Raw genomic sequence first — 25,186 nt, forward strand, 5'->3', positions numbered from 1 at the left:
TGACTTTTGTTTGTATCTCTTCAGATAACTGCACCGTTATATCTCGTTGCCAGTCGCAATAATCCTCTGTTGCCTTGCTGGAACGTGCAGCCTCTCAACTCGGTTCAGGGCCTCACACGCGTCCGCTTCGAGGGTGGACTCTGGTTCCGTGTCCACAATGGAAAATTATATGATGTCACTTGTTTGTGTAACCAAGCTTCGATCTCACATACACCAGCATCTCAATCTCATTCCCATTGTAGTCTGTCAGTAGTCTTGTTTGATTGACGACTTTCAGTTTAACTCGCATTCCGTTCAATTCAGACAAACTGAGAAGGTTGGCCCTCACTCCTGTGTCGAGCTTCCATTTGATCAATGTATCATTCAGCATCACTAGAATTGTCCATCTGTCTTTGATGGTATCAGCATCAACATTGCCGCTGGTCAGTAAGACTTCTGCACTCTGTATATTCGGACTCCTCGTGTCCTTAGTCAAAATCAGATCAATGAAAAACAGGTCTTCAATGGACATCTCTTCAATCACATTGACTGATCCCGTTTGGTCCACTGCTGGATGCGAAAAACATTGCTTCGCACAATGATCTGTTCGGCCACACTTGGAACACACCTTCCCAAACGCTGGACATTACCGTGGCCCATGTCGATTGTCACGTCGCTTGCAGAAAATTGCGGATCCAGTTGGCCGCTTAAAATGGGCGCCACTGAGACCCTGGGCTGGATTCTCCATTTCAGCGGCTATGTGCCGGTGCCAGCGGAGCATGTGTGCTCCTTTTATGACCAAAGAATCGGCGTGAAACCCTCACCGATTCTGGGAGCAGAGAGGGACTAGCACCGTCACCAGGTGAAACTCCCGCCTCCCGCACCGAAAATGGCCGGATCCCGGGCCGAGCATGTGCAGCGGTCCCGCCGTACAACACGGGGCCGGCCGTGCGCAAACCCAACCCGCCATCCAAAACCCCACAGCCCACCCCCTGGACTCCAAACCCACCAGTACCCCCAGTCTTTGTGGAAGCCCCCCCCCTCCCGGCCAGTGGCACGAATCCTGACTGAGTATAGTCAGGAGCACTACCAGAAGGATGTGGAGGCTTTAGAGAGGGTGCAGAAGAGATTTACCAGAATGTTGCCTGGTATGGAGGGCATTAGCTGTGAGGAGCGGTTGAATAAACTCGGTTTGTTCTCACTGGAACGAAGGAGGTTGAGGGGCGACCTGATAGAGGTATACAAAATTATGAGGGGCATAGACAGAGTGGATAGTCAGAGGCTTTTCCCCAGGGTAGAGGGGTCAATTACTAGGGGGCATAGGTTTAAGGTGAGAGGGGCAAGGTTTAGAGTAGATGTACGAGGCAAGTTTTTTACGCAGAGGGTAGTGGGTGCCTGGAACTCGCTGCCGGAGGAGGTGGTGGAAGCAGGGATGATAGTGACATTTAAGGGGCATCTTGACAAATACATGAATAGGATGGGAATAGAGGGATACGGACCCAGGAAGTGTAGAAGATTGTAGTTTAGTCGGGCAGCATGGTCAGCACGGGCTTGGAGGGCCGAAGGGCCTGTTCCTGTGCTGTACATTTCTTTGTTCTTTGTTCTTTAGTATAGCCGTGCTGGACACAGTCCGCAGCTGCCACACCGGGTTCCTGCTCAGCTGAGACCACACGTGTCCTGCGCGGTCGGGAGCCCGGCCCACCAGGGATGGAGCATCGCGGGTGGGCCGGCCGATGAAGCGCCAACGCCGTTGCCATGGCAGCGTCCTGATGACGGGACAGAGCATTGCTGACCGGCATCCAACCGGCGCTGCCTCGATCTCAGTGTCAGAGACATTCTCCGCCCAGTCGCCGAACATAATTTTGGAGTTGGGCACCGGAGAATCCTGCCCCAGGTTTTTTATTGAATTGCGTCACCGTGTGATGGTGCTGCCGTCTCCTCCCAGATCGTCAGCAACATGTTTCGGGTTGAGCGTCTAATCTGCTGCGCTGCGAGCTCGCTTGCATGACAATTCCTGATAGCGTTTTCTAATTGAAGCTCTACTGCCCTTAATAGCCTCTGGTGTACCTTGTTATTCGATATCCCAAACACTATCTGGTCGCGGATCATCAACGACTTTAAAATACTAAAATTGCACGACTGCGCCTTCAACTGCAAGTCGTTTAAAAAGATTCACCTGCTTTTTGGGTAAGTGTACGAAATATGTAACAGTCATATGTTTCATTTTTCTTCGGCGTGCATTGCTGATCAAAGCACTTTATTACTTCACTAAAGGTCTTGCTTTCCTCTTCGCTGTCGAACGCGAAGGTATTATAAATTTTGATGGCTTGAGGACCTGCTACCGTGAGCGGCAACACAATACGCCTCTCGTCAGGCTGTGCTGCAGGCCAAGGGCTGCAACATGAGTCTGAATTGCTGCTTAAAAACACGCCAATTCTCATCTACGTTACTGGTGGCTTGAAGCTGGTGAGGTGCCTTCAGACCTTCCAGCTCTAAACTTCACAGTCTTTCCTTGCGTGGAGTTCCAGTTGCCCAGAGTTTACCAGGTAAGTGGGAGAATTTTATTTTTCTTCAGCCTGTTTCATCCCATCTTCTCCGTTGTTATCTTTAATTGCTCTGAACTCCTGGTACCATGTTATGTTATGTTTTATGGCCGAAGTAAAGATCAACACAGAACATCTAGTTCTTTGACTAGTAAGATTATTTATTAACAAGATGAACATGTGGAAAGATAACTAACGAACTATAATACAAATGGTAACTAATAAATGAATTCAATGAATTCTCCTGGATCTACTTTTAGTGCGACTCTCCTCTTGTACAACTTACTACCAATTGCCGGATATCTCGAGTCACATGGTAGATCTCTATCGTCACCAGCTGGTTGGAGGTTGCATCAATAACTATATACATTGACAGACAACTATATACAAAACTGTGCACAGGCACATCACCACAGGGATGAAGATCTGGGCACCATATTTAAATGCCACATACGGAGGTAATCCCTCCAAGAGAGCTTCAACGAGCCCCCAACCCCATTTATTCAATTTTCCCCATTTACAAGCTGCAGATGCCTCCCCTGACCTTGAACATCTATCGACAGCTCAGGCCTGAGTCAAACAATCCAATCACCCTGACCGTGAGACCATGAAGACTACCTGAACACCAAACTGTGCCTTAGCCCAATTCAGCACACGGGACATGCCCCCACTGGGAGCTTGGCTACAGTGTGTGTCGTGTATAGTCCTGTGGCATAGCCTGCCAAACCTGGGACTGTCTTAATCTCTCACTCCAAACGTCTGGCGCCAGGCGATGGACTGGACTGTCTTTCAATCAGATCTCCCATTCCTTCTTTACTGATGGCAACAATGTTTCCCTCCCCCAACCCCTCCATGAGTCTCTGGGCAAATTATCCCTATTGTGCCTCACTAACGGAACACCCCCTCCTCCTATCCCACAATCTGTGCACCCAGTTCAATTCCCACCTACCCTCTTCTGTGTCTGCCTTCTAGTCATCCAGACTGGACTCCAGCCTTCCCCCCCTCAATCTCCCCTCTATCTGCCATCACCCCCTCCAACCCCATCATACCCTCCGTCTCCCCTCCTCCTGTCATCGCCCCTCCCCCTCCAACCCCATCATACCCTCCGTCTCCCCTCTGACTGTCATCGCCCCTCCAACCCCATCATACCCTCCGTCTCCCCTCTGCCTGTCATCGCCCCTCCCCCTCCAACCCCATCATACCCTCCGTCTCCCCTCTGCCTGTCATCGCCCCCCCAACCCTATCATACCCTCCGTCTCCCCTCTACCTGTCATCGCCCCTCCAACCCCATCATACCCTCCGTATCCCCTCTGCCTGTCATCGCCCCTCCCCCTCCAACCCCATCATACCCTCCGTCTCCCCTCTACCTGTCATCGCCCCTCCAACCCCATCATACCCTCCGTATCCCCTCTGCCTGTCATTGCCCCCTCCCCCCCCAACCCCATCATACCCTCCGTCTCCCCTCTGCCTGTCATCGCCCCTCCCCCTCCCCCCCCAACCCCATCATACCCTCCGTCTCCCCTCTGCCTGTCATCGCCCCTCCCCCCCCCCCCCAACCCCATCATACCCTCCGTCTCCCCTCTGCCTGTCATCGCCCCTCCCCTCCAACCCCATCATACCCTCCGTCTCCCCTCTGCCTGTCATCGCCCCTCCCCCTCCCCCCCAACCCCATCATACCCTCCGTCTCCCCTCTGCCTGTCATCGCCCCTCCCCTCCAACCCCATCATACCCTCCGTCTCCCCTCTGCCTGTCATCGCCCCCTCCCCCCCCCAACCCCATCATACCCTCCGTATCCCCTCTGCCTGTCATCGCCCCTCCCCTCCAACCCCATCATACCCTCCGTATCCCCTCTGCCTGTCATCGCCCCCTCCCCCCCAACCCCATCAGACCCTTTTGATCCTCATGTCTGCATCATCCTCAAAGACATGATGAAGTGAGGGTGGGCAGCTCCACACCCCTCACTCCCAAACATGATTGAGACCAGACTAATTTCCCGCTGGGGGGCCTGTCATTGGGAGGAGAACGTGATTCCAGCGACTAGTGCTTTTAATGAGCATTCAGGACATGTTAATGTTTCAAATCGCCGCCATGGGTCAGCGTGACGTGCGCCGTTCAGACGGTGAAGGGAAATTCTTAATTGATATCCCGGCGGTGGGAATTCTATATTTGGCCTCTCTCCGAATTTCCCGTTCCCATGGTCACAAATCCCATTACTGGAAGGTGTGCAAAATTCCGCCCATAGAAACTGACTCAAAATATAAAACATGGAATTCATGGCGGGATCTGCAAGTTTCACAGAAGAGGTTCATTTTAATATAAAATAACACGTTCCCTGGAGATATGAAGGTGTTGGATTGCATGAAGGAAGCGATGTTGTGGGAGGGTCATGGGTCCTTTCTCATTCTCCAGGGCTGGCTGGGGCTCAATAATAAAAATAAAGCACTTATGGTGTGGATGGCTGGAGCTGATTGCCTTTTGTGTGTGGTTGAGACAGACTGCCAGGCCCAATCAGCTGGAGGACGGAGGGATTTCTGACATAGCTCTTGTCAAACTGACCTTGAGGGGGGAATAAAAGGGGCTGAAATGCCTTCACCTCAGTCAGAGCTCTTTAGTGAAGGTTAGTAGAGCATGCTTCCTTACACCTTTCAGTAATAATCTAACCAAATCCAAACAGGGACATTGCATGAGGAAAAATGCTGACACAGGGAAAATGATGCACTAATTTTATTCCCATTTTATAAAGTGTAATGATTGCAATGGCGGTTGAATTGTAGCTCTGAGGATGTTTTTGATGTGTATGTGGACAGTGATGAGGGTGTATTGTTTGTTACAGTTCATACAGATTAAGACAGCCACATTCTCCTTGCCTGCAGTCATTTAGTTTTTGTGGAGTTTTTGTCAGAGCTGTGATCTATCCACAAAGTGTGGAAATTTGCAATGTCTGTTATCACCTCTCCCACTGCACTGGCTGCTACCTCACTTTTGTTGCGGCCAGTCAGTTCATTATTGAGTTTCTGATTGAAATCTAATTTATCCAAATGGATTATTTTAGTTTTACAAATCAGTAAGCAGAGGGAGAATTGTAATTTTACTGATATAAACAGCACCATATTGTTATAAACTACAAACTAGGTCTCACCAACCTTTTAGTTTAACTTCTAGGAATGTTTTCTCTTTCATTTCATTGCTTTATTGACTTTTCTGAAAAGTTGATTTAATATTACAACTTGAGCTGTTAACTCGCTGAATGGTTAAGAGTGAACCAGACCTTCTGTGAATCTGGAGTTACAGGTAGACCAGACTGGGTGACGGCAGATTTCCTTAGTGAAGCAGATGGGTTTTTAAGAACTTCCATAGTTCTATCGTCTCTATTAATGAGACTAACTTTTCATTCCAGATGTTATTAATTGAATTTAAATACCGCCAGCTGCCATCATTTAGCCTGGATCTGCGGGGTACTCACCCAGTGACAATAAAACCATCAACACTCTTAATGAGCAAAGGGAAGGTAAATCAGGGCAGAGGTTGCTCAGTTTTTAGATGCATTGAGAGGGTGTGCGAGTGCATTGAATTGAATTTCTAGCAGAGAGGGGATCGGATAGAATATTTCGAGCTTAGAATGAACATGAAGGGTTCAGAGGAGTGGTGTCAAAGGGATAAAATAGAGGTGGAGACAGTTGGAACATAACAAAACTCATGGTTTTCCAGAATTATATTGTTGTTTGAGACTTTGTTTTGCTAACTGCATGTTTGGAGTGGATGGGAGTTTGTATCTCCTAATCATGATCATTGCTAGATTATCGACAGGCACTGAGGGCTCCGACACAGTGACCGAGGGCATGGACACACACCAAGGGCTCGGACTCAGTGACCGAGGGCACGGACACGGAGACCGAGGGCACGGACACCGTGACCGAGGGCTCGGACACGGAGACCGAGGGCACGGACACGGTGACCGAGGTCACGGACACGGTGACCGAGGGCTCGGACACGGTGACCGAGGTCACGGACACGGTGACCGAGGGCATGGACACACACCGAAGGCTCGGACACAGTGACCGAGGGCTCGGACACAGTGACCGAGGGCTCGGACACAGTGACCGAGGGCTCGGACACAGTGACCGAGGGCTCGGACACGGAGACCGAGGGCACGGACACGGTGACCGAGGGCTCGGACACGGTGACCGAGGGCTCGGACACGGTGACCGATGGCTCGTACACGGTGACCGAGGGCACGGACACGGTGACCGAGGGTTCGGACACGGTGACCGATAGGGTCCGGACACAGTGACCGAGGGCACGGACACAGTGACCGAGGGCTCGGACACAGTGACCGAGGGCTCGGACACAGTGACCGATAGGGTCCGGACACCGTGACCGAGGGCTAGGACACAGTGACCGAGGGCACGGACACAGTGACCGAGGGCAAGGATACAGTGACCGAGGGCTCAGACCCAGTGACCAAGGGCAAGGATACAGTGACCGATAGGGTCCGGACACAGTGACCGAGGGCTCGGACACAGTGACCGATAGGGTCCGGACACAGTGACCGAGGGCTTGCACACAGTGACCGAGGGCTGGGATGCAGTGACCGAGGGTTCGGACTCAGTGACCGAGGGCACGGACACAGTGACCGAGGGCACGGACACAGTGACCGAGGGCTCGGACACAGTGACCAAGGGGTCGGACCCAGTGACCGAGGGCAAGGATACAGTGACCGATAGGGTCCGGACACAGTGACCGAGGGCTCGGACACAGTGACCGATAGGGTCCGGACACAGTGACCGAGGGCTCGGACACAGTGACCGAGGGCTCGGACACAGTGACCGAGGGCTCGGACACAGTGACCGAGGGCTAGGATACAGTGACCGAGGGCTCGGACACAGTGACCGAGGGCTTGCACACAGTGACCGATAGGGTCCGGACACAGTGACCGAGGGCTCGGACACAGTGACCGAGGGCTCGGACACAGTGACCGAGGGCTTGCACACAGTGACCGAGGGCTGGGATGCAGTGACCGAGGGTTCGGACTCAGTGACCGAGAGCTCGGACACAGTGACCGTGGGCTCGGACTCAGTGACCGAGGCTTCGGACACAGTGACCGATAGGGTCCGGACACAGTGACCGAGGGCTCGGACACAGTGACCGAGGGCTCCGACGCAGTGACCGAGGGCAAGGATACAGTGACCGATAGGGTCCGGACACAGTGACCGAGGGCTCGGACACAGTGACCGATAGGGTCCGGACACAGTGACCGAGGGCTCGTACACAGTGACCGAGGGCTCGGACACAGTGACCGAGGGCTAGGATACAGTGACCGAGGGCTCCGAAGCAGTGACCGAGGGCTCGGACACAGTGACCGAGGGCTCGGACACAGTGACCGAGGGCTCGGACACAGTGACCGAGGGCTCGGACACAGTGACCGATAGGGTCCGGACACAGTGACCGAGGGCTCGGACACAGTGACCGAGGGCTCGGACACAGTGACCGATAGGGTCCGGACACAGTGACCGAGGGCTCGGACACAGTGACATTGGGCTCGGACACAGTGACCGAGGGCTAGGATACAGTGACCGAGGGCACGGACACAGTGACCGAGGGCACGGACACAGTGACCGAGGGCTCCGACACAGTGACCGAGGGCTCCGACACAGTGACCGAGGGCTCCGACACAGTGACCGAGGGCTCGGACACAGTGACCGAGGGCACGGACACAGTGACCGAGGGGTCGGACACAGTGACCGAGGGCTCGGACACAGTGACCGAGGGCACGGACACAGTGACCGAGGGCTCGGACACAGTGACCGATAGGGTCCGGACACAGTGACCGATAGGGTCCGGACACAGTGACCGAGGGCTAGGATACAGTGACCGAGGGCTCCGACACAGTGACCGAGGGTTCGGACACAGTGACCGAGGGCTCGGACACAGTGACCGAGGGCACGGACACAGTGACCGAGGGCTCGGACACAGTGACCGATAGGGTCCGGACACAGTGACCGATAGGGTCCGGACACAGTGACCGAGGGCTCGGACACAGTGACCGAGGGCACGGACACAGTGACCGAGGGCTCGGACACAGTGACCGATAGGGTCCGGACACAGTGACCGAGGGCTCGGACACAGTGACCGAGGGCTCGGACACAGTGACCGAGGGCTCGGACACAGTGGCCGATAGGGTCCCGACACAGTGACCGAGTGTTCGGACACAGTGACCGAGGGCTCGGACACAGTGACCGAGGGCTCGGACACAGTGACCGAGGGCTCGGACACAGTGACCGAGGGCTCGGACACAGTGACCGAGGGCTCGGACACAGTGACCGAGGGTCCGGACACAGTGACCGAGGGCTCCGACGCAGTGACCGAGGGTTCGGACACAGTGACCGAGGGCTCGGACACAGTGACCGAGGGCTCGGACACAGTGAACGAGGGCACGGACACAGTGACCGAGGGCTCGGACACAGTGACCGAGGGCTCGGACACAGTGACCGATAGGGTCCGGACACAGTGTCCGAGGGCTAGGACACAGTGACCGTGGGCTCGGACACAGTGACCGAGGGCACGGACACAGTGACCGAGGGTTCGGACACAGTGACCGAGGGCTCCGACACAGTGACCGAGGGTTCGGACTCAGTGACCGAGGGCACGGACACAGTGACCGTGGGCTCGGACTCAGTGACCGAGGGCTCGGACACAGTGACCAAGGGGTCGGACCCAGTGACCGAGGGCAAGGATACAGTGACCGATAGGGTCCGGACACAGTGACCGAGGGCTCGGACACAGTGACCGATAGGGTCCGGACACAGTGACCGAGGGCTTGCACACAGTGACCGAGGGCTGGGATGCAGTGACCGAGGGTTCGGACTCAGTGACCGAGGGCACGGACACAGTGACCGAGGGCACGGTCACAGTGACCGTGGGCTCGGACTCAGTGACCGAGGCTTCGGACACAGTGACCGATAGGGTCCGGACACAGTGACCGAGGGCTCGGACACAGTGACCGAGGGCTCCGACGCAGTGACCGAGGGTTCGGACACAGTGACCGAGGGCTCGGACACGGTGACCGAGGGCACGGACACGGTGACCGAGGGTTCGGACACGGTGACCGATAGGGTCCGGACACAGTGACCGAGGACTCGGACACAGTAACCGAGGGCTCGGACACAGTGACCGAGGGTTCCGACACAGTAACCGAGGGTTCCGACACAGTAACCGAGGGTCCGGACACAGTGACCGAGGGCTCGGACACAGTGACCGAGGGCTCGGACACAGTGACCGATAGGGTCCGGACACAGTGACCGAGGGCTCGTACACAGTGACCGAGGGCTCGGACACAGTGACCGAGGGCTAGGATACAGTGACCGAGGGCTCCGAAGCAGTGACCGAGGGCTCGGACACAGTGACCGAGGGCTCGGACACAGTGACCGAGGGCTCGGACACAGTGACCGAGGGCTCGGACACAGTGACCGAGGGCTCGGACACAGTGACCGATAGGGTCCGGACACAGTGACCGAGGGCTCGGACACAGTGACCGAGGGCTCGGACACAGTGACCGATAGGGTCCGGACACAGTGACCGAGGGCCCGGACACAGTGACATTGGGCTCGGACACAGTGACCGAGGGCTAGGATACAGTGACCGAGGGCACGGACACAGTGACCGAGGGCACGGACACAGTGACCGAGGGCTCCGACACAGTGACCGAGGGCTCCGACACAGTGACCGAGGGCTCCGACACAGTGACCGAGGGCTCCGACACAGTGACCGAGGGCTCGGACACAGTGACTGAGGGCACGGACACAGTGACCGAGGGCTCGGACACAGTGACCGAGGGCTCGGACACAGTGACCGAGGGCACGGACACAGTGACCGAGGGCTCGGACACAGTGACCGATAGGGTCCGGACACAGTGACCGATAGGGTCCGGACACAGTGACCGAGGGCTAGGATACAGTGACCGAGGGCTCCGACACAGTGACCGAGGGTTCGGACACAGTGACCGAGGGCTCGGACACAGTGACCGAGGGCACGGACACAGTGACCGAGGGCTCGGACACAGTGACCGATAGGGTCCGGACACAGTGACCGATAGGGTCCGGACACAGTGACCGAGGGCTCGGACACAGTGACCGAGGGCACGGACACAGTGACCGAGGGCTCGGACACAGTGACCGATAGGGTCCGGACACAGTGACCGAGGGCTCGGACACAGTGACCGAGGGCTCGGACACAGTGACCGAGGGCTCGGACACAGTGGCCGATAGGGTCCCGACACAGTGACCGAGTGTTCGGACACAGTGACCGAGGGCTCGGACACAGTGACCGAGGGCTCGGACACAGTGACCGAGGGCTCGGACACAGTGACCGAGGGCTCGGACACAGTGACCGAGGGTCCGGACACAGTGACCGAGGGCTCCGACGCAGTGACCGAGGGTTCGGACAAAGTGACCGAGGGCTCGGACACAGTGACCGAGGGCTCGGACACAGTGAACGAGGGCACGGACACAGTGACCGAGGGCTCGGACACAGTGACCGAGGGCTCGGACACAGTGACCGATAGGGTCCGGACACAGTGTCCGAGGGCTAGGACACAGTGACCGTGGGCTCGGACACAGTGACCGAGGGCACGGACACAGTGACCGAGGGTTCGGACACAGTGACCGAGGGCTCCGACACAGTGACCGAGGGCTCCGACACAGTGACCGAGGGTTCGGACACAGAGACCGAGGGCACGGACACGGAGACCGAGGGCACGGACACAGTGACCGAGGGCTCGGACACAGTGACCGAGTGCTCGGACTGTGACATTTTGGACAAGCAAACGTAAATGTGAGTATAGTCCATTTCAGTCTTTCTTTTCCACCTTCGAATATTTCAGTCTTCTCACATATTAAAGTGGTGATAAAGCATCTGCAATCACGTTTTCTATTTCTACTACATGTATAATTATTAGGTTAAATGTTTGTAACAATAAATTCCATCCCACCAGTCTTGCATTTTGATCCTTAAACTTTTCCAAAAGTTTTCCTGGATTATGGTCTGTATGTACAATTGGCGCAATGAATCGTTAGCAATACAAATGTCAAAATGTTGGAACCCCAAACCAAACTCAGCATCTCCTTCGCGATGGTCAAATATTTATTTTGATGAATATTTAGTTTCCGAGAAAAATAATCAACAGGTCTTTCGATTCTTTCATCGTCTTCCTGTAACACCTTAAGTTGCTCGGCATAATTAGGTGTCATCAACACTGGTGCGGTGGTTAACGCAATTTTCAGATTATCAAATGCCTCCTGACGTCCACTGAAATTTCCTGGCCTTTTTCAGTCTGTCAGTGGAGTGACCAGGCTGCTGGAATTTGGCATGAATTCCGGCAGAAACCAGTCCTGCTCAGAAATCTCCGACCTTCTACCTCATCGGTGGTATTGGAAACTCCCCACCAGCTCCTGTTTTCACAGTCCGTGGGGCTGATTGACAAATGTCCAATTGTCTGGCCTCAGAATGTGACTTGAATTTTCGCAAATTCACTTTTAGCCAAGTTTATCACCAGTCCTGCCTCCGAGAGTTGATCGAATAATTCTTTTAATTGTTCCGACTGCTTCTTCCACGTTTGACTGAACATCACCAAACCGACAATGTAGACGGCACAATTGTTCAGTCAGAAGTGACTGTTGGTTTAGTCTTTGTTGTACGTTCTTCAATACAAATGGCATGAAACTGATACAGACCATTTGTCGTTACAAAAGCCCCACTAACAAAACTACAAAATTTTGATATCTTATCCACCTCTTTTTACATTAATTTCTGTGACAATTTTAAATACTTTCCAGCCAAGTCCTAATGAATCTCTCATAGAAGCAAGGGGGCCATTTGGCCCATTAAGCTACACCAACCCTCTGAAAGAGCATCCTACCTAGGCCCACTCTCTCGTAACCCCACCTAACCTTTTGAGCACTAAGGGCAATTTATCGTGGCCAATCCACCTGACCTGCACATCTTTGGACTGTGGGAGGAAACCGGAGCACCCGGAGGAAACCCACGCACACACGGGGAGAAGGTGCAGACTCCGCACAGACAGTCACCCGAGGCAGGAATCGAACCCAGGTCCCTGGCACTGTGAGGCAGCAGTGCTAACCACTGTGCCACCGTGCCGCCCTAAAGCCCAACAACGTAATCTCCGACCGCTGATTCATCGATTTCTCTTTGATCGGTATAAGTGGTCCTCTCACCTCATGGCCAAAAATCAATTTGAATGGACTGAATTAGGTGCATCCCTAATTGCAAACAGTACAAATGGAATTCCTTTATCCCAATCCTCTGGATCATCCTGACCAAAGGCCCTCAACATGGTCTTTGAAGTTTGGTGCCACCATTTTAATGCCCCTTGTGATTCTGCCGTTGAGTTAAATTGCTTTATTCCCCAACTATCTATAACTTCATTGAATAACCTCGACATAAAAGTGAATCCCTGATCTGATTAAACTTCCTTTAGTATTTCATATGTGGTAACAAATTAGGTTAACTCCTCTACAACCCTCATAGCTGTGATGTTTCTGACTGGAATGGCCTCTGGAAATCTAGTAGACACGTCCATTATGGTCAACAGATACTGATTCCCAAACAATCAATTAGGACCCCAGTAAAATGTTCCTTGAATGCTGGACTGGGCATTAACGGTGCTGATTTGATTACTGCCTGAGGTTTTCCTACTACCTGACGTGTGACATGTACGGTAAAATTCAACTACATCCTTACGCAGTCCAGGCCAACAAAAATATTTTTGCTTGAGGTTTTCTTACTCCTAAATGACCCCCTACTGGAACCTCGTGCGCTCCCGCTAAACCTCCTTTCTATAACCCACCGGCAATACCACTTGATGAACTTCTGCCCATTTCTCATCTGCCTGAATATGTAAAGGTCTCCACTTCCTCATCAATACATTATTTCTAATGTAATAATCCGCTGATATACACTCAGATTCCATTTCCGTATATGCTTTCTGATTAAACTGCATTATCTCCAAATTTTTCTGAGCGCTGTATTTCTGAAACTACAGAGGCCTAAATACAAATCATGAACTGAAAGCAGAGTTGAAATACAGTAAGGTTCCTCCCCAGAAAAGCTGTGAGGACTGCATTTCTAAACTGCAACAGCTAAGGGCCCTGACAATATTCTGGCAATAGTACTGAAGATTTGTGCTCCAGAATTTGTCGCACCCCTAGCCAAGCTGTTCCAGTACAGCTACAACACTGGCATCTACCCAGTAATGTGTAAAATTGCCCAGGTGTGTCCTGTACACAAGAAACAGGACAAATCCAACCCAGCCAATTACCGCCCTACCAGTCTCCTCTCCATCATCAGTAAAGTGTTGGAAGGAATCATCAACAGTGCTATCAAGCAGCACTTACTCAGCAATAACCTGGTCACGGACGCTCAGCCCTAATTGCCATCAAGAAGGTGGTGGTGAGCTGCCTTCTTGAACCGTTGCAGTCCATGAGATGTAGGTGCACCCACTGTGCTGTTAGGGAGGGTGTTGCAGGATGTTGCCCCAGCGACAGTGAAGGAACGGCGATATATTTCCAAGTCAGGGTGTTGAGTGACTTGGAGGGGAACCTCCAGGTGGTGGGGTTCCCAGGTATCTGCTGCTCTTGTCCTTCTAGATGGTGGAGGACGTGGGTTTGGAAGGTGCTGTCGAAGGAACCTTGGTGAGTTACTGCAGTGCATTTTATAGATGGGACACACGGCTGATACTGTTCGTCAGTGGTGGAGGGAGTGAATGTTTGTGGATGGGGAGCTAATCAAGCGGCTGCTTTGTCCTGGATGGTGTCGAGCTTCTTGTGTGTTGTTGAAGCTGCACTCATCCAGGCAAGTGGAGAGTATTCCATCACACTCCTGGCTTGTGCCTTGTAGATGGTGGACAGGCGAGGGGGTCAGGAGGTGAGTTAATCACTGCAGAATATCAGCAGCCCCACCTGAGAACAAGTTAAGTTATGTCCAACAGTAAGAGTGTGGTACTGTCAGCACTCCGGAAGCGAGTGTAAACATGAGGGATGAAAACCAGATCTGGTGGACAATTAATACAAACTTGCACAATATGCACAATATCTGGTAATGTTTGCACAGACTCAATGGGCCAATAACTTCTTGTGCTGCACTGACTTCAAAACCAGTAGAACCAGTGGATAGAGGAATAATTCATGGGATATGAATCTCAAGACACAGAGGTTTATTTGGGAGACAGTGTGACAGAAAGTGGTCAATTCAGTCGGCGGGAAATACCTTCAATTCTCACTCTTTCTCCCCCACAGTCCTGATCTATCTGAGCATCAATCAATCTCTGTCCAGTTGCTGAGTTGCGTTGCTCAGTGAGTTCATCACCATGTCGATGTTCACTATGGATGATTTTGGAGAGGCTGCGGAGTTCCTGAGGAAAAGCGATAAAGAGTTAATGGTTTTGCAAACCATTGCCTTTGACGGTAAGGAAAGGTGTTCATCACTTGTGACAGATACACAATCCACTCAATCACCCTGTCCCCACAGTGTTTTTCGGGGGTGGGAGCGAGGGGGCGGAGGGGGAGTGAGGGAGGGAGAGTGAGGGGGTGGAGGGAGAGTGAGGGGGTGGAGGGGGAGTGAGGGAGTGGAGGGGGAGTGAGGGAGTGGAGGGGGAGTGAGGGAGCAGAGGGGGAGTGAGGGGGGAATGAGGGAGCGGAGGGGGCAGAGGGGGAGTGAGGGGGCAGAGGGGGAGTGAGGGAGGGAGTGAGGGTGGGAATGAGGGAGCGGAGGGGGCAGAGGGGGAGTGAGGGGGCAGAGGGGGAGTGAGGGAGGGAGTGAAGGAACAGATGGGGAGTGAGGGAGCAGAGGGGGAGTGAGGGAGGAAGTGAGGGGGGAATGAGGGAGCGGAGGGGGAGTGAGGGGGCAGAGGGGGAGTGAGGGAGGGAGTGAGGGTGTGAATGAGGGAGCGGAGGGGGCAGAGGGGGAGTGAGGGAGGGAGTGAAGGAACAGATGGGGAGTGAGGGAGCAGAGGGGGAGTGAGGGAGGGAGTGAGGGGGAATGAGGGAGCGGAGGGGGCAGAGGGGGAGTGAGGGGGCAGAGGGGGAGTGAGGGAGGGAGTGAGGGTGTGAATGAGGGAGCGGAGGGGGCAGAGGGGGAGTGAGGGGGCAGAGGGGGAGTGAGGGTGGGAGTGAAGGAACAGATGGGGAGTGAGGGAGCAGAGGGGGAGTGAGGGAGGGAGTGAGGGAGAATAGGGGGAGGGAGTGAGGGGGCAGAGGAGGAGTGAGGGGGCAGAGGGGGAGTGAGGGAGGGAGTGAGGGAGGGAGTGAGGGAGCAGAGGGAGAGTGAGGGAGCAGAGGGGGAGTGAGGGAGGGAGTGAGGGGGCAGAGGCAAAGTGAGAGGGCAGAGGGGGAGTGAGGGAGGGAGTGTGTAAGGGAGGGAGTGAGGGAGCAGAGGGTGAGTGTGGGCGAGAGTGAGAGGGCAGATGGGGAGTGAGGGAGGGAGAGTGAGGGAGCGGAGGGAGAGTGAGGGAGCGGAGGGAGAGTGAGGGAGGGAGTGAGGGCAGGAGTGGGTGTGGAAGACTCCAAGTTTAATCCCTGGTCTTTGCTGAGTTGCTGTGGGGTTTGTGGAGAAGAATGTCTGCCCATTGAGGGCTCTTGGCCACAGTCCCAGTCCAGTGACCCTGGAGTTCTGCCGCTCCCACATCCGCAGGGCTTCAGGATCACACTCCAGGTGCCCGTCTATCCCATAGTGGAGTTCCGGGGCCCTCCGGGCCTAAAGGAAGTGGATCGGCAGGAGCACAGCCCAGGGCCCAGGGCCCTCCAGCCAGGGGACCGCCCCCCTCCCAGTGACACACCTCCAGCCCCACACACCCAGGGTATCACCCAGAAAGTGGGCCTGAATGCTCACGGCCCAGGACCCCCAGGGGGTGTGGGAGGAAGCAGCCCAGCTCACCCTCAGCTGTGGGTCCTGGGGATGCACACAGACGCAGCGTGAGGAAGAATCTCCCAGCACCGAGTGGGCATGGGGTGACCATAGACACGCGTTAAGATAGAGCACAGCAACAGGCCTCTGTCCCTCCAGCACTGTGAACAATCACTTGTTCATTAAACTCCACCCTGATCACCAGCAGATCCTCCTCCCTTCATGGCATCGGGCGTCGCGAACCCTGCTCACACTCGGACGTAACCCCCCCATCCCCCCCCTCACAGCATCGACGCCCAGACCTCTCATTGCTGCCACTCTACTCCAATGATGAGGAGGCCAAGGGCTGGAGAGAGGCCGATGCCCCCCACCACTCCCCACCCCCCCACTCCCCACCCCCCTCCGGGGCGAGGTCACCAGGTTCATGGTTATGTAAATCTGTTGTAAATGGTGTTGGCGTGAAACCGCGCCAGTGCCCGTTCAGTAACCCCCGAGGGGGACGGTCTGGAGTGAGTTCTCACTAATGATATGCTAATGTTTAAAATTAGGATCCTGGGCTCTCGTGCTGGGATGTACATTCTCCACTGAGGGCGGGGGGGGATATGGCAAATCCCATTCATGCCGGAGAGAATCGTGTGTTTTGATTCCCTCCTGATTTTGAGCCCACGCCGCGTTTATCACTGACAGAGGGCGTGGGGTCAGAATCGCCCCCATTGTCTCTCCATGTTCCTCCCACCAAAACGCATCACCTCACACGTCTCCATGTTGAACTTTATCTGTTCACTCCCAGACAGTAAACTGCCTCTGACCCTTTCCGATGACAGGACATCCCTAAAGCATGGTGTCCAGTGTTGGGCACAGTCTCTCACTGGGTCAGTGTTGGGCACAGTCTCTCGCTGGGGTCAGTGTTGGGCACAGTCTCTCGCTGGGCCAGTGTTGGGCACAGTCTCTCACTGGGTCAGTGTTGGGCACAGTCTCTCTCTGGGGTCAGTGTTGGGCACAGTCTCTCTCTGGGGTCAGTGTTGGGCACAGTCTCTCACTGGGTCAGTGTTGGGCACAGTCTCTCGCTGGGTCAGTGTTGGACACAGTCTCTCGCTGGGCCAGTGTTGGGCACAGTCTCTCGCTGGGTCAGTGTTGGGCACAGTCTCTCGCTGGGCCAGTGTTGGGCACAGTCTCTCACTGGGTCAGTGTTGGGCACAGTCTCTCGCTGGGCCAGTGTTGGGCATAGTCTCTCACTGGGTCAGTGTTGGGCACAGTCTCTCACTGGGTCAGTGTTGGGCACAGTCTCTCGCTGGGTCAGTGTTGGACACAGTCTCTCGCTGGGCCAGTGTTGGGCACAGTCTCTCGCTGGGTCAGTGTTGGGCACAGTCTCTCGCTGGGCCAGTGTTGGGCACAGTCTCTCACTGGGTCAGTGTTGGGCACAGTCTCTCGCTGGGCCAGTGTTGGGCACAGTCTCTCGCTGGGTCAGTGTTGGGCACAGTCTCTCGCTGGGTCAGTGTTGGGCACAGTCTCTCGCTGGGCCAGTGTTGGGCACAGTCTCTCGCTGGGTCAGTGTTGGGCACAGTCTCTCGCTGGGTCAGTGTTGGGCACAGTCTCTCGCTGGGTCAGTGTTGGGCACAGTCTCTCGCTGGGTCAGTGTTGGGCACAGTCTCTCGCTGGGTCAGAGTTGGGCACAGTCTCTCGCTGGGCCAGTGTTGGGCACAGTCTCTCGCTGGGTCAGTGTTGGGCACAGTCTCTCGCTGGGTCAGTGTTGGGCACAGTCTCTCGCTGGGTCAGTGTTGGGCACAGTCTCTCGCTGGGGGCTGTTTGGAAAGATTCAGCTTAACTTTCCGCCTCTCTGCCTCTGTTAACAAAGCCAAGGATCTCATTGGCTGTTTCAATAGCCCACCAACCTCTCCTTCCAACTTCACACTCACATCTCCTCAATGCAGAAACTATCCTTGTATTCCTGCAGGAATGAAAGCTGTGTATTAATTAATTTGTGGTTACTCTTAGGGAAGAAACGCTGCTGGGTTCCTGATGACAAGGAAGCTTACATGGAAGCTGAGATTAAAGAATCAGTGGGTGGAAAGGTCACCGTGGAAACCAAGAATGGCAAAGTAAGTGTCAAAGACCCCACTGTGCACAAGGCCACATATTGTCCTGCGTCCATCAATCTGAGTTTTAACATTATTGTCTTGAAGTCTACTCTCCAGGGACTGAGCCCAGCTCCAGCCCAGCTCCAGCCCAGGCTCCAGGGACCCGGCTCCAGGGACTGAGCCCAGCTCCAGCCCAGGCTCCAGGCACCCGGCTCCAGCCCAGCTCCAACCCAGGCTCCAGGCACCCGGCTCCAGCCCAGCTCCAACCCAGGCTCCAGCCCAGGCTCCAGCCCAGGCTCCAGGCACCCGGCTCCAGCCCAGGCTCCAGCCCAGGCTCCAGCCCAGCTCCAGCCCAGGCTCCAGGCACCCGGCTCCAGCCCAGGCTCCAGCCCAGGCTCCAGGCACCCGGCTCCAGCCCAGGCTCCAGCCCAGGCTCCAGCCCAGGCATCAGGGACTGAGCGCACCTCCAGCCCAGGCTCCAGAGACCCAGCTCCAGGGATCGGGCCCAGCTCCAGCCCAGGCTCCAGGGACCGGGTTCGGCTCCAGCCAAGGCTCCAGCCCGAGCTCCAGGGACCCGGCTCCAGGGATCGGGCCCAGCTCCAGGGACCAGGCCCAGCTCCAGCCCAGGCTCCAGGGACCGAGCCCTCCACCTGTCATAGTTTAGTTTGAATCATCTTCTAGGTTAACATGTTGTAAAGCTCAGTACACTGCTAATTCCCATTAGTTTAAAGACTGAGGAAATCTTCTTTCTCTTGTCTAGTCTCATATCTCAAATCTTTGAGACTCTTTATGCAGCCTCCAGTGTTGGATCCAAAATGAAAATGCTCCAGGAGCTGGATATCGGGAATAAAAACAGAAAATGCTGCAAATTCCTCAGGCAGTATCTGTGACGAAGGAAGCTGGGTTAACCAGGGACGAGCTGTGGGTCTGACCTCCAGCTGGAGAGCTGCTGTGACAGCCATCTTCTCTCATTTTGGGAGCCAATCAGGCTGCGGCAAGGCCAGTGGTGGGCCTTCCCCTGGAATCAATATCCTGGGGGAGGAATTCTCCCATCCTGAGGACACCCTCAATGTCTACAATTCTGCACCATTTAGTGACGTAGCCACTGGCACTTTCTTGTCATGATATTCAAACACACACATCACGATAGACACACCAACAGACAAATCAGAACACACAACACCACAACCAATCACAGAAAGATATAAAAGCACAGACACGACCCCCGGTGGTCAGTATTAGCTGCAGAGGAGAACCAGGACACATCTATTGCCAAACACACTCAGGGAGACAGCACGTGCAGAGTATCCAGAACGAACTGTATTATAAGAGTTAAAATAAAATAGAGTTGTACCACATACAACTGTGTTGGCTCATCTGTGCACCAGAGCACCCAACACCACATGGTACAGGAGTGGATCGATACCTGCCGGCATACCTCAGTGTACACAGACAACCAGCAGTGCCCAGGCAAAATGATAGAGCTCCCGGTTCCGCAGCCGCTCCAGTGCCACGGCGACCTCCGCGAAAACTGGCGGCGATTCCGGCAAATGTTCGAATTGTTCCTGGTGGCAGCTGAACTCCAAGACCTGGATGATAGCGAAAAAATTGAATTTCTCCTCACCATCGCCGGTGCAAGTTAAGAGAAATATTCACAAGGTTCAGGTTCTTCAGGAGGCAGCAAAGGTACGATTACCAGGCAGTCCTGGACAAATTCTCCAAGTACTGTGAAGAAAACGCAATCCAATCGGCAAGTAAAGGTAAGAAAAGCTGCAGTACTCACCTCGTGGCTGGGATCCCGGAGCCCGAATTCCCAGAGGCCGAAATCCCGGGCCTGAGAGAGGGCTGGGTCGAGGTCGGCGGCCATCTTGCTAAAGGTATAACGCTAGCACAGTTGCGCGAGCAGTGCGCAGAACCGGAAGTTTCGTTTGCGCATGCGCGAGATGCTGCGCATGCGCAGTCAAGAAAACGGCCATCGGTAAAGGAACAGCGATCTGAGCATGCGCAGTCGCTTCCTACGTGCTACATACCGAGCGTCAGGATGTCAGAGGCCCCAGCCCGCACCAATTTAAAAGGGAAATGTCCCAAATCCAATTTAAAAGGGAAACGTCCCAAATCAAAAAAACAAAAATCTGTTAAAGCTGTAAAACAACCTTCCCTCACCTGGAATGACAGCACATTGCCGCAAATTGGCCCAGGAGATGAATTTGACCTCCGAAGAACCCTCCGACAAGCAGTTACCTACGCACAAGCCGATGATTCCGACCTCAAATACTTCGATGATGATCTTTACAGTGTTTCCGGACCTCGCGAGCCCAATGATAGCTCCGTGGTCCTATACGACTATGACTCGGACGAACCTTTTGTGTTGCACATTGGCGGCCCCCACATTGAATCCGACGCAGATGCGGATTCATTTTTCGGATTTGAGGATCTTCAATCCAGCAGATATGACGTTCCAACTTATCAGTACCGGATGATGCTGCAGCCTGACATTAACAGACAGGGAGCGCTGCAAGCACACGGAGAGCGCCCTGCTGCCACACAGAGTGTGGTCCACGTCCCGCTCAACGTTCCCGACTCTATGAAAGAAGACATGCAAGACTCCAGAGCGCAGTCCTCGCATGAACCAGAAGTGACTCCAGTGTCACAAGCCTCCACAGCAAGCTCGTGGACAGACTCCACAATTGCAGAAACGCAAGACTCCAGAGTGCAGTCCTTGCACGAACAAGAAGTGACTCCAGAGTCACAAGCCTCCACAGGGAGCTCGTGGACAGCCTCCATGATAGAAGCAACGCAAGACTCCAATGTGCAGTCCTTGCAGGAACAAGACCATGAGGGTCTAGCAACCTCTCCTGACCAACCAGCGGCAGATGATGCAAGTCTGCCATGCTCACGTGAACAGCAAGAAGGCTATAACAGCCTACCATGCTCCACTACACAGCAGCATGACCATGACGGTCTCTCATGCTACAATGAAGGGCACAGCGCTGAAGACTGTTCAAGCCCAACTGAAGACAAGCCAAAGGAATCGCCTCGTCCAAGCCCGAAGAAAAAAGGTTTATGCGCTGACCTTCAGGATCATTATAGCCGAACAGAGATTAATAATGCTGCACGGCCACAGAAGGATGCTGAGGATTTGCTAAAGAAATTAATTGAATGTTTAACTTGCAAGGAGCAGACTGAGAATTGCCAGTGTTTTAGTACGGATCGAGAAAATGGACAAGACATTGATCCTCAGGTAATGGAAATAACACAACCTGAATCATATCTACAGCGGGGACAAATGTCTCCCTTCAACACAACGCCGCAAAATCCCAACTTCGGAGACCAGCAGTTAGTCAGTAATGACTCTTCAAACCTTGAGGGGAACATTAATTGCATTGAACCTATACACACTCCACTGATAAATGAGCAGAACATTGGAGCAAGAATCCTGAGGACACCGACATCGAGTAGCCAGATAACGAATTTAAAACCCACAGCAGTTTCACGTGAACCAAGTGTGCTTTCCACTAATGGTGAAGATGCAGATAAGGTCGACCCGATTATCCATTGTACCACACCAACCCCAATGATTAAGCAGTTATGTATGGGGAGTATAATGTGGGCAATTGAGAACAGTAAAAGAGAGACTGTGACCATGCCAGTCCCAGCAAAATCAGACCCAGAGACCATGAAGGCATGTACATTAGACAAAGATACATATGAGGTACCTGAGAAGAAAAGTGAAACGGAATGTTCTTTGGAAAATAGTACAATGTCGATAGAAACATTGGATCCTATATTAGAGACCATACATATGGGAGAATTTGGGGGTAAGAAACAAGGTTCTGCAATGTCTGGGGGAAGATTTAAAATTCCAAAGAAGAAAAGCCCAAATGAAGGACAACGGCAAGACAATGACAGTCCACCGACATGGTGTGCACCACCAGATGAAAACTCTGACAATTTACCCAACCCTAGTGAACAGCAAGCTGCTAATGAGGATCTATCCACGGGATGTGAGACGAGTGACGACAGCATCCCACTTCCCATGCAAAAGGTGCAAGGTGACAGACCTCGCCTAGTGCGTACCGAGGCACTCGACGATCACGGTGGGACCACTGACGACTGCGGTGGCGGCGCACCGCTTCCACCCTCGATGGCTCGACCCTCTCCACTGGTTGGTGCATTCCTGCATGTTCCGACTCCAGAAGTGCAGCTTCAGGGAATCTCGGCTGCCTCCAGTGAACCTGTTGGGACTCCGGACGGGGGGCATCGACGGAAGGCAGACCGGACTCCAGATGGGGAGCAGCCAAGCGCCGACTCTGATTCGCGCACGCCAGACCTTGCTCCGGACGGGCGGTGTCGCGGCCTCGGTGATGGCACGCTCAGGGTGACGGCGGATGCCACGGCGACAGGGAATGGATCGCGTGGCAGTCCCACTGGGTCGGCAGTGGCAACCAGCACCGGCGGTCCAAGATGGACACACCAATTCGCGCCATCGCCAGACGTTGATGCGAGCAACAATTCTCTCTCCAAGGCGACATGCTTCGACGTTTCTCTGCGGAGTCGCCCTTCCGGCACAGCAGGTGGCCGGAACCAGCGTGCACGGTCTCGGCCAACTTCCACATCTGGCACCGTCATCGCCTTGCATGATATTAGTGATGGTGCTACTTCGATGGCAACGACCCATCGGCTACAAGATGCCGTCCACCACAAACATAAAAAGAAAACAGACTCCACCTTGTTCCTGGCATGCAGGGCGGATGGATTGGTGCGTAGGCGCAATCAGCGAGCTTTGCACCGCCTTCCACGCTCGCAACTGAACCGTACGCACACGCCGGATCCTCCACTGGTTCCCAAGGATGACTTCGTGGAGATGCCACGGATCATGCCCCTTCCATCGCCACCAGAACCAAATCTCCACAGCTGAACCGGCTTGAGGACCAGCCCATTCTTGAGGCGGTCACCCATTAGACTGGACTTATAACGCTGTTCATACGTTCAAAAAGTCAAACACTTCTGTATTATAACCTGTTGTTGTTTATTGTTCCAGATATCGTCTGACCGGACCACTGTTCAAGTTTTTTTTCTCTCGCATCCATGTTTTGTTATGGTACAACCTTGTTAGTGTGACGCACCCGACATCGCCCCATGTAAATAGTTACGTCATATACACACGCTGTACACAACACACACACACACTCTTAGATGCACTCACGACACAATTATATTTATAACCACGTAGGCACATATCTTTGTAAAAAGGGGGGATGTCATGATATTCAAACACACACATCATGATAGACACACCAACAGACAAATCAGAACACACAACACCACAACCAATGACAGAAAGATATAAAAGCACAGACACGACCCCCGGTGGTCAGTATTAGCTGCAGAGGAGGACCAGGACAGATCTACTACACGACACACTCAGGGAGACAGCACGTGCAGAGTATCCAGAACGAACTGTATTATAAGAGTTATAATAAAATAGAGTTGTACCACATACAACTGTGTTGGCTCATCTGTGCACCAGAGCACCCAACACCACATGGTACAGGAGTGGATCGATACCTGCCGGCATACCTCAGTGTACACAGACAACCAGCAGTGCCCAGGCAAAATGATAGAGCTCCTGGTTCCGCAGCCGCTCCAGTGCCACGGCGACCTCCGCGAAAACTGGCGGCGATTCCGGCAAGTGTTCGAATTGTTCCTGGTGGCAGCTGAACTCCAAGACCTGGATGATAGCGAAAAAATTGAATTTCTCCTCACCATCGCCGGTGCAAGGGCAAGAGAAATATTCACAAGGTTCAGAGCACCCAACACCACATTTATCTCACTGCTCTTTATTATAACTGATATGTGACCAAGCGGTGCTGTGCGAGTTTGACAAATCTTCTCTCTCTCTCTCTCTCTCTTCTTTCAGACTTTGACACTTAAGGACGATGATATTCAGCAGATGAACCCACCCAAGTTTGATATGATTGAAGACATGGCCATGTTGACCAATCTGAATGAGGCATCTGTGTTGTCAAATCTGCGCCGGCGATACAGTAACTGGATGATCTATGTAAGAATGATCACGTGACCCTCAGTTTCTGAATCTATTAGAATGAAAAACATTGAACAAAATGGGAGTTGTGTGTTCAGGACATCCCACTGAAAATGTCTGAGCTTTTCACACTGAATTCAGCTGCTAGGGAATGTCTGGAGAGGTCACTGGTGGTGTTTGAGAATCGATGGCCACCCTGGAATAATCCCAACTCCTGCCTTGTCGGCCGGGTCAGGTGGGCACAAAAAATACAGAAAATGTGCAAAGATAGCCTCCAAAAATTCAACTTAAATGGGAAACATATTCAGCCACATTGTCGGAATGAAATCAAAGAATCCCCTTTTGGGACTGGGGCTGGGTCCTGGAAATGGAGATTCGGGTATGGAGTGTAAGGTTGTTTTAGGGGCTGTGACTCCCCACAAAGAGTTCCCACCTCCCTGGAGGCTGCTACAATAAGTGAATGTGTGTGTGTGTGTGTGTGTGTGTGTGTGTGGTGTGTGTGTGTGGTGTGTGTGTGTGGTGTGTGTGTGTGTGTGTGTGTGTGTGTACCAATCTCCAGAGGACAAAAATGGAACCCGCCCTGGGGTCTATACCTTGCAGATCAGGCAGAGATTCTTTTAGAAGCA

The 25,186-nt window shown here is 53.7% G+C and overlaps 1 protein-coding gene across 1 annotated transcript in view; it reads left to right on the forward strand.

The window, feature by feature from the left end:
- The first annotated feature begins 14,834 nt into the window (after positions 1 to 14,834).
- The window catches only part of LOC140428683 (myosin-7-like), a 324,346-nt gene continuing 313,994 nt past the window's right edge, over positions 14,835 to 25,186 (forward strand). Inside the window, exons 1-3 of the mRNA XM_072515412.1 lie at positions 14,835 to 14,998; positions 18,432 to 18,535; positions 24,435 to 24,578. Coding sequence (XP_072371513.1) covers positions 14,902 to 14,998; positions 18,432 to 18,535; positions 24,435 to 24,578 — 345 coding nt within the window. The 5' untranslated portion in view covers positions 14,835 to 14,901. The remainder of the gene's footprint in view (positions 14,999 to 18,431; positions 18,536 to 24,434; positions 24,579 to 25,186) is intronic.

This window comes from Scyliorhinus torazame, chromosome 8 (assembly GCF_047496885.1).
Source record: "Scyliorhinus torazame isolate Kashiwa2021f chromosome 8, sScyTor2.1, whole genome shotgun sequence".
Taxonomy (NCBI): domain Eukaryota; kingdom Metazoa; phylum Chordata; class Chondrichthyes; order Carcharhiniformes; family Scyliorhinidae; genus Scyliorhinus; species Scyliorhinus torazame.